At 40.5% G+C, this 10,047-nt stretch overlaps 1 protein-coding gene across 1 annotated transcript in view; it reads left to right on the plus strand.

Annotated features, from left to right (window-relative positions):
- Positions 1-9,436, plus strand: part of DENR (density regulated re-initiation and release factor) — a 10,182-nt gene extending 746 nt beyond the window's left edge. Inside the window, exons 2-8 of the mRNA XM_034791034.1 lie at positions 1,092-1,206; positions 3,320-3,339; positions 3,968-4,052; positions 4,952-5,035; positions 6,188-6,304; positions 8,242-8,381; positions 9,150-9,436. Coding sequence (XP_034646925.1) covers positions 1,101-1,206; positions 3,320-3,339; positions 3,968-4,052; positions 4,952-5,035; positions 6,188-6,304; positions 8,242-8,381; positions 9,150-9,194 — 597 coding nt within the window. The 5' untranslated portion in view covers positions 1,092-1,100 and the 3' untranslated portion in view covers positions 9,195-9,436. The remainder of the gene's footprint in view (positions 1-1,091; positions 1,207-3,319; positions 3,340-3,967; positions 4,053-4,951; positions 5,036-6,187; positions 6,305-8,241; positions 8,382-9,149) is intronic.
- The last annotated feature ends 611 nt before the right edge of the window (positions 9,437-10,047 follow it).

The following is a 10,047-nucleotide window of genomic DNA, read 5'->3' on the forward strand; positions in this document are numbered from 1 at the left end:
CCCCCCCCCCCGGCACCCTTTACTATCAGACACCCTTCACTCCATCTGACCCGCCCCCCGGCACCCTTTGCTATCAGACACCCTTCACTCCGTCTGACCCGCCCCCCGGCACCCTTTGCTATCAGACACCCCTCACTCCCTCTGACCCCCCCCCAGCACCCCTCCCCGTCAGACACTCCTCACTCACCGGCACCCCTCCCCTTCAGATACCCCTCAGCACTTTGACTCTCTCACCCCGCCCCGGCACTCCTCCCCTTCAGATGCCTCTGATCACCCCCCAGCACCTCTGCCCCTTCAGATGCTCCTCACCCCCTACCCCTTTCCCACCTTGTCTCTGTATAAACTCCTCCCACCACCACTTTCCACTCCACTCCCCCATCCATCTCATCCTGTCTGCTTAGGGTGACCAGATAGCAAGTGTGAAAAATTGGGACAGGGTGGGGGGTAATAGTCACCTATTTAAGACAAAGCCCCGAATATCAGGACTGTCCCTATAAAATCAGGACATCTGGTCACTATGTCTCTTCCATCCTCCCTGGCATGTCCCACATTTCAATCAACACGCCCAGGCCCCACATTGTTTTCCACTGCCCCCCTCACCCATATGCTCTCAATTCCTGGACACTTCATGTTTCCTACAAGCACCCCAACGTTTGTCCCAATCCCTCTAATGCTGATTATAACCACTTCATCTCTTGATGTACCTACAGTCCCCTCAACGCACCCACCATTCATCTCGACTGTCACGGCACAACACCCCACTCTCACTTCACCCCACCCCAGTCTGCATGTTTCACTTCCACACCCCTCCTTTATGTGCTAAGTATCTATGCCCCTCCTTATATCTCATCCTCTGTGCACCCACAACCTCATGACCATCTCCCCATATGTTCCTGTTGTTTCTTGTTCCTTTCCACTCTTTCCTGTTGCTCCCCCCGCATCCTTGTAGCTACATGAGCTTTAATCTCTGAGCCTCTGGGAGTCCTGTAAAATGGGCACATTAGGGAAGATGACTTACTCTTCATCCTCCTATATTTCAGAAATTTAAAACAAAAACATAACTACACATTCTTTCCTCTTGTGGCCTGCAGGCTTGTGAGATGGCAACAGATACAGCTGAGTCCACAGTCCCTGACTACAAAGGAGACCTAAGGAGCAACGCCAGGTCAGATGCAGACTATCCCCTCCGGGTCCTCTACTGTGGAGGCAAGTGCTGAGGAGGCACTTACATATGATGCCTCTGGTGCTGTATGAATGATAATAGCTCAGTGCAGGTGGCGATACAGACATCCACTTCCAGCCATAAGTCTCTGCTTGCAGAACTGGGGGAAGGGTCTGCTTTTTGCAATCTGCCGTCTCTTCTCTGTAATGCTTCGTGCTACAGATATCTGTGTTTTTACTCTTAACCTAGCATTGGTAGTCAAAGTACTGTCACATGGTGTGTACCTAGAGCATTTGTGACAGTACTTTGAATTTGTGGTGGGTTAAACAGGATTTCTCAATTGGCATGTCTGGTTATGGCTTCCTGCACAAGAAGAACGAGTTGCTCTCTTAAATTAATGGGTATCACACTTGGACTGTAAACACTTGTCGACTGAGACACTTTCTGTACAGAGTAAAGTGCCTATCGCAAAGCAGCTCTGATCCTGATTGGGGCCTCTCGGTATTACTGTAATACTAGTAATAAAGCTAGAACTAAGGGAAGGAAATTCTCTGTACAGTTGGGTCTGCCTGCTTTATCCACTGTTGCATGAGATCAGAGTCAAATATTATGGCCAGATTTAAAAAGGGACTGAATAATTTTGAGTTATTCAATATATATGTATATCTATATATCGTCTAGTTGGCTAGGTGTATTATGGGGCTCTATCCTTCTTCTTGGATATTGGCTTCTCTCTGGGGCAGCAAAATTAAATAGATGATCCAGTAATCTCCTGTGGCAAATATCATCTGCCTCAAGGAGAAGTTGTATCTCCTTATTTTGCCTGAAAGATCTGGGCACCCTCTGCTCTTTCTTCTCCCTAGCCATAGAGATTACTCTCATGCTGAGCCTTGATTCTAATGCATAGTGTCTGAACAAATGACTAGTAAGAGAAAACTGAAACTCTGGTCGACCTCAATAAAATAACATCATTTTTGCGGCAAGGGCTTGGTGGTTATTTCACTGGCCTTTCATCCTCTGGATCCTGGGTTTAAATGATTTAGTTCTGTAGCACTATAGATGTGTTTATGACTTGACAGGAAAAAGCCCTGTTGAGGTGTTTCCATTTCAAGTAAATCTAAATGATTTCTAAATCTTGACTTTGGTCATTTTTATCATTTTATGTTACAGCCTCATAATATACACCTCTACCCTGATATAACGCTGTCCTCGGGAGCCAAAAAATCTTATCGCGTTATAGGTGAAACTGCGTTGTATCGAACTTGCTTTGATCCGCCGGAGCGCGCAACCCCGGAGCGCTGCTTTACCGCGTTATATCCGAATTTGTGTTCTATCGGGTTGCGTTATATCGGAGTAGAGGTGTAGCTATAAGATTTTATATGTAAAGTATCAGATATTAAAGGCTATTAAAATTTGTAGTGGAGACACCAACTGTTTGACTGCAGTAGCTTCAAGAGATCCAGCCTCACAATTCTTGATTCTGTATTATACAGACAGCGATGTTATTACTTATGAGTATAAAGAGTGCATATGAAGAAACTGCATGGTGTGTATTCTTGAAAACTGTGTATTATGATGGACTCGAGGGGCAAATACCCACTGGATCACTTTGTCCATCCCTCTTGCTAGGGCAGGTTTGGTCTCAACAATGCATTGAGGTCTACCTTTCCTGAAGCTTGAATTTAGAGCCTTCAGACTGAGACAAATGCATTGTCTTAGTGTAAAATAGGTGCAGAAGTATAGAATATAGATTGTATATTCACAGTGGCATCTTCATTTTGTTATTCCTGCATGTCCAGTACTAGGACTGTAGGTAGGCAGCATGATTCAGTAGTAAAGGAAGGTAACCACTAGAATGTAATGGATAGGGGAAAGTGATAGAATATTTTAGAGAGCTGATAAGACAGGGTATATGTTCTCTTGTTTTTAGTATGTGATTTAGTAGATAAATTTAGCAGAGAGGTACAACATTTTGGTACCTTTTCAGAACTCAGGCTGGGTGCTGAGTTGCTAGCAGAGCAGTGTGGTTAATAGATGTCAATGTAATGGCATAAAGTCACCCAAAAGATTAAAATGACAAAAGGATTGTTCTTGATATGAAATATTAATGGGTGGGGAATTAAATTGCTTAATAATCTCCTTCTTTTCCTTCCCCAGTCTGTTCATTGCCAACAGAGGTAAGTTCATTTCACATTTGGATTTATTCTCCCTTCCCGCAACCTAGTCCTCCATGTACCGACTATGGGGATTCTCGCTGCCCTTCTCCGCCTGCTATACTTCAACCCTTAAAGTTCTATGCTGCAGCCACTATCTGGCTGAAGAAGAATGTGCAGAGCTCCCTTGGAACCAGTCAGTGTTGATCTAGGAGACACCATTGAGCTATACAAGACGACTTTCCTCCAGCCTCCTGAGTAGCAAACGGACCACCTTCATAGTTTGTCTTGCCCAGCCCCTGTTGGTCCTAGGAATCGAATGTGTCTCCTGTAAGGTGGTGCAGAGCACAGTCACTAATCAATTAGGCTGAACCTATGTTACTTGCTTCTGCTTTTTTCTCTGCACCCTGTCCTAACTTCTCCACAAATCCTGCTTATGCACCAGCTCCATTTCACTCCACAATCCAGACCTAAAATTTTACTGCCAGCTAATGAATGAAATCAACTGAAGTGCATGTCCCCAAGCAAAATGAAGAAATAGCTTGTATTTTACCTTGCTGCTAATTTGCCCAGTAATCAGACTCTCACTGTGTATTAGTAGTATATTTTGTAATTTCTCAGATAACAATTTATATGTGGCCTTTCCCCCTAGTACTGTGAATACATGCCTGATGTGACTAAATGCAGACAATGGTTAGAGAAGAATTTTCCAAATGAATTTGCAAAACTTACTGTAGGTAAGAATCTTTCTGTATTTTTCAAGTTGATCAGGGCTTGTGACCTAAAGACTGAGGGTTGCATGTGTAAACAAAACAAAACCAAACCCTGCATCCTGTGAGAAGTATATATTACGGTACACTGCTGAAATTGAACATTCTACTTCTGTCCATTCTCTGATCTATGTAATTGTACTATAATAATCTTTACCTCCCCACTATTCATCTCCCTTCTCTGGTTATGTCAAGTCTAAAATTTAGATTAAGCTGCCTAAGGGAGATATTATGTCATCTTATAGCTTCTGTGAAGGCCTTGTATACTTTTGGGTGCTGTAAAATAATAGCTGGACAACATGTGAGAATATGCTATATTCTGTCAAATAATGTGTAACATGACATATACAGCTTCCTCCCAGGGCTACACAGAAATTTTCTATTGCACCCAGTCATCTATTCATTTAAGATTACATCTAGAATTGCTATTAACTGGACTGGTGAGTTAGTTCAAAGTTAAACTACCCATAGGTGGAAAAGTAATAAACCCTATCTATTGGGATTCTAAACAGGAAGTATTACTGGTGAAAATAAATGTTTAGAGTGGAAATGTGTATTTGGAACACTAATGACAATGTTGATACTAATCTCTCTCTCTCCTAAAAACTATTATATGGAGAGGTTTATTTGGAATGGTGAATGATGTAGCCTGAGGCTAAGGTTTCTTAATGTTTGATGTCTTATTTGTGCAAATGTGGTGATATAATGCCATACACATAACAAATGTCTGCAGATGGTATACTGCAATGATAGAATAGGCATTAAAGTAACATTTTACTAAGCCTGAGAATTGCCTTGCAGATGCAATATGTCAGATGTGGGAGTCCTACTTATTAAACTTTTTTTTTTTTTTTATATATAATAAGAAAATTCACCAAAACAGGAAACTGGATTTGGAGAAGGTCAAGGAACAGCAGGAGAAGAGGAAGAGAAGAAAAAGCAAAAGAGAGGCAAGGTCTAAATAGTTGATTGTGGTATTAATCTAGCCCATAAACTTAGAACCTATCTTACATATGCAGTTTGTGGAATCTTTGTCTACTTTGGGATCCTTTTTCGACCAGCTGAAATGCACTCTAGCACAACTTCTCAACTTTTTGGGTCATTTTATAAAACTAATTTATTAACTGTTGAGGTAACGGTGCACAAAACAAATCCTGTACATGAATACAGTATTCCTGCAAATTGGTGCAGATATATGTTGCACAGTGCTGAGAATGTTAGGCAGCCTGGCAAAAGAGTGAAGGTAGTAACAATACCAAATGAATATAAAAGATGCAAGTTGTATTTTCGGGTCATTGCTACGTCATCCAAAGGGCCCAGTCAACACTGGGGCTCCCTTGTGTTGGTGCTGTACAAAGATGTACGTGGCTGACAGTCTCTGGCTCAAATAACTTGGTCTAAAAACTCCATGTGTCTGCGTGAGATAAAAGGGCTTCAGTAAAGCTGAAAAACCAGGAAAATTTGTAGTCATGCATTAGACTGCAGGGTTGACTAAATCCAGTGTAAGTACTATGATAGTGAAAATGTTATCTGCTTATAACTGTACCAAAGGTTTGCTGTAAATGCTGCATTTTTATACAGAAATTAACTCTCTCTAATTGGCTAGGTGTGTGTGTGTGTGTATATAGTACACAAAACTATTTTAACACTGAGTACTGAAGTCCATTTCCTGCATCTGTAATGTTTTAACCCTTCTCAGACTTAATGTCCTTTTGGTCAATACTGTCGTAAGTAGGAATAAGAAATAAAAATTAATGTGTTACAGTCTTAGCTGACCGTGTATTGATGTTTCTTGTAATACTGTACCTTTATGGCATGATTAAGACAACTGAGATATGTTATATTATCAATATAGCTACAACAACACTGCAATGTTGTACCTATATTGATAATATAACATATTATGCAACATATGTAATGTTTATTATAATTGTTGTATGGGAATGTATATAGGCTTACAAATGGAGGTAAGGGTGACGACAACTTTTTCAAAATTACTAAGTGAAAAAAATTGGCATTTCAGGTCCTTATTTTTCTGAAGTGCAAGCACAGTATATGAAAGGTTACTTAGATACTGATTTGATTTTTGTCCTGTCTCAAAGGTGGAAGGGGTCAGATAAAACAGAAAAAGAAGACTGTACCACAGAAAGTTACGATAGCTAAAATTCCTAGAGCAAAGAAGAAATATGTCACAAGAGTGTGTGGCCTTGCAACTTTTGGTGAGTTTGCGAAGTGAACACTTCATTATTCTAACTGCATTTGCTTTTGACCATTGAGTTATATTAACTCAACATTTTTGTTGATTCATATTAGCAGGAAAAAGTTCAGCAACAAACTTCTTTTGAGTCACTTTCTCCTACTATTTCTCTGTGCTCCTGTCTCTGCTTCTCCAGACCTCTCTCCTTAAAAATCAACTTCAAGCAATCTTTTTTTTTTTTTCTTTATCAATAATTCCCTCGGTGCCCTGACATGGCCACTACCTGTCTTATCTAACAGACTGTAAATGTATCAAGTGTCATGTTCATTTATGATGTTATATAAATGATTTTAATTGATGTAAAGAACTACTAAATCTTATATCCTTTCTCTGGTTACAACCAAGGTCCAGTTTCAAACTCTTAGTAGAATAAAAGATATTGTCAACAGCCCTCATTCAATATTTTCCCTTTTAATTATTTTATATTTTACCTTTTTGTTCCCTTTCTGCTTGAAATGCTATCTTCTAAGGTCCTTATTTCCACTGATTTTGTTTTAAAAGTAAGCAAAGACACAGCAAGGGAAGTTATACCTGTCTGTCAATCTCAATATCAGTATGCATTTAAGTCAAACAGTCTTTGCTCTATTGTGTATTTTGACTTTTTTAAAGTAACAGTGTATTTACATAAAAGCAATTTGCTCTCTGTCAATACATATTTGAATAAGCTTCTGAAAACAAATTATTTGAATGGATTTCCACACAAATTCTTGGGATTAAAAATGCTCAAGTGAATCTCCTAATAATACAATCCGTAATCAATGAAATAGACAGTTAAAGCTAGAGTATCAACCAGAGCAGCCTCAGTTCACTCATTTACTATCCAAACATCTTAACACCCACACTGAACTTCCTTTTATTTCCCACATTCCTCTAAAAAGGCAAGCTTTAACCTTGGCTTTAACATACAGGGCCGGCTCCAGGCACCAGCCGAGCAAGCTGGTGCTTGGGGCGGCAGCTTGTAGGAGGCAGCATTCCACCCAATCCTAGGGCGGCACGGCCGCTTTTTGCTGCTGTTGTTCCGCTCCGGCCGCCCTGTAGGGGGCAGCGGCATGGAGGACAGGAGTGCCCTGCAGCAAGCCCGGCAGGGCAGCCCGCGTCCTTCCCTCCCAGCCGACCGGAGCGGCGTGGAGCCCTCCTGGCAGGGGGCACGGCGGGAGGGGCCGCATGGCAGTGCCCTGCTGAAGCCCTAGCCGCCCCCCTTCTCTCTCCCCTGCTAGCCGGGGCACATCTGCAGGGCACAGAGTCCCCCTTCACCCTGGCTCCGGCCGCGCTGCAGGTTTTTTTTTTTTTTTTTTTTTGCTTGGGGCGGCCAGAAAGCCAGAGCCGGCCCTGTGAACATAATACTCTTTCATAATACATAATGTATGTCCGTGAAACATAGCTTAATTTCCCTGAGGTCACAGTTAAACTTTTGTGTGTGATTTATTTGAATTGCATATGTGTGTTAGAGGAAACCCAATTTTCAGGAAAACAGTATCAACCTTCAAAAAGGGAGCATTTTTAATTGTTTGTTTCTGCTGCAGAAGTCATTTACTCACCTCTCACCAGAATTATTTGAGATGGGCTCTGCACATTCCCACTTTTGGGATGCCCCAACCATGCAGTGCTGCACCATTGGTTCACCCCAAGAGTGGGAACTTGTAGAGACCACTTAGAGAAGAAATATTAGAGAAACTCTGAAGAGTTATGCCAAATTCAGAGAATAAATGTTCCTGAAATATGTTGCACACTTACGGATCTGGTTTAACTAGAAACCTTGGCACAACCTTAACTATGATGAAACTAGTTGCTACTGATATCTTCCTAATTAAAGCCAGGTTTAAATATTGGGTGTTTAAGCTAGAGAAGACATTATGATATTGACTGTCTTTATTCTATACATTTCTTCTATGTAAACAGAAATTGATCTGAAGGAAGCACAAAGGTTTTTTGCTCAGAAATTCTCTTGCGGTGCCTCAGTAACAGGAGAAGATGAAATCATAATTCAGGGGGACTTTACAGATGACATTATTGATGTAATCCAGGAGAAGTGGCCTGAGGTAAATGTAAAAGTGACTTATTTTTAGCACATCATGGTCATAAAATTACTAGTTAAGTCATGAGGCTGTAGCCCATGCTCTTGTGATATGATTCTGAAAAAAAATTTCATTTCCATCCTGGCCACAGGTAGAAATGTAAGATACAAACTAAGAGGGCCAGTGGTTTACCTTGATATGTCCACTCCTAAACAGTACCTAATCCTTCATAAGAACATGACACCCAAATATCCCCTCATCTTTCAAAAACTACTTAATTATCTGCTGCTAGGTGCTTGGATACTATAGTGATGAAGGCCACAAATAGCTGGATAGATATAAACATCTCCATGATTTCTTCCACACTGTTCCTTGTGTGTGGAATGTCTCCCCAACTGATCAAGTTCCTTCTCAACCATATGTCTGTTGCTACCTATGAGAAATTAGCTAATGTTTAAGTAGTTGGACTGAGATTCAGATGGTTCAGAAGTGGTTTGGGTTTTATTGATGTAATTATAAAAAGACATTTTTATTGGCTTGTATCTCTCTCTCCTGCCCTTGTACATTTGTTGGTGCCCATTATGCAATGGATTCTGTGACTGGCCTTGTTGATTTCAGTGGGGCTCTACATGGACCCAGAGATCCATTCATGTAAAATTCATCACAGGGTGAGAACCTTGAAAGGGAAGCTCTTCAGAGAGTAACTGTTTCTGTAAAGAACCTAGCACAGCAGGGCATAGTGAGGAATGCACACATTTTCCCCCCACTTAAAGTAATATCTGTTTATTGTAGGTGGATGATGACAGCATTGAAGATCTCGGAGAAGTGAAGAAGTGATTTTGAAAGACTGCCTTTATTTAATTACATGGTTATAGTTGACAGAGCCAAAGCGAGGCTTCTAAATGCATTTACTCTGCAGTAAAACTGTAGGGTGTCCTTATCCATGGCATTTTCACCATTCTATATAGGCTGCTTGGTTTGTTTTTGTTGTGACTTTTGCCAAAGTTCAACTGGGGGTTCTATCATGCTCATGCATGAAGGTAGGGATTTAATTAAATAAAGTTATTGTTCCTCACTGACTGAGGTTATTTCTTTACAGCTATTTTTATTTTTGTGACAGAATTTAAAGAGTTTTAAGACCTGATTCAGTAAAAATTAGGGCTGTCAAGTGATTCAATTAATTGCACTGTTAAACAATAATAGAATACCATGTATTTAAATATGTTTGAATGTTTTCTACATTTTCAAATATATTGATTTCAATTACAACACAATACAAAGTGTACAGTGCTCACTTTATTTTTGATTACAAATATTTTCACTGTAAAACAAAATAAATAGTATTTTTCAGTTTACGTAATACAAGTACTGTTATACAATCTCTTTATCATGAAAGTTGAACTTACAAATGTAGAACTATGTACAAAAAAAACCTGCATTCAAAAATAAAATGTAAAACTTTAGAGCTTATAAGTCCACTCAGTCCTACTTCTTGTTCAGCCAATCGCTAAGACAAACAAGTTTGTTTACATTTGCAGGAGATAATGCTGCCCGCTTTTTGTTCACAATGTCACCTGGAAGTGAGAACAGGTGTTCTCATGGCACTGTTGTAACTGGCGTCGCAAGATGTGCTAAAGATTCACGTCCCTTTATGCTTCAACCACCATTCTAGAGGACATGCATCCATCCT

The sequence above is a fragment of the Trachemys scripta genome, chromosome 15, assembly GCF_013100865.1.
Source record: "Trachemys scripta elegans isolate TJP31775 chromosome 15, CAS_Tse_1.0, whole genome shotgun sequence".
Lineage (NCBI taxonomy): Eukaryota > Metazoa > Chordata > Testudines > Emydidae > Trachemys > Trachemys scripta.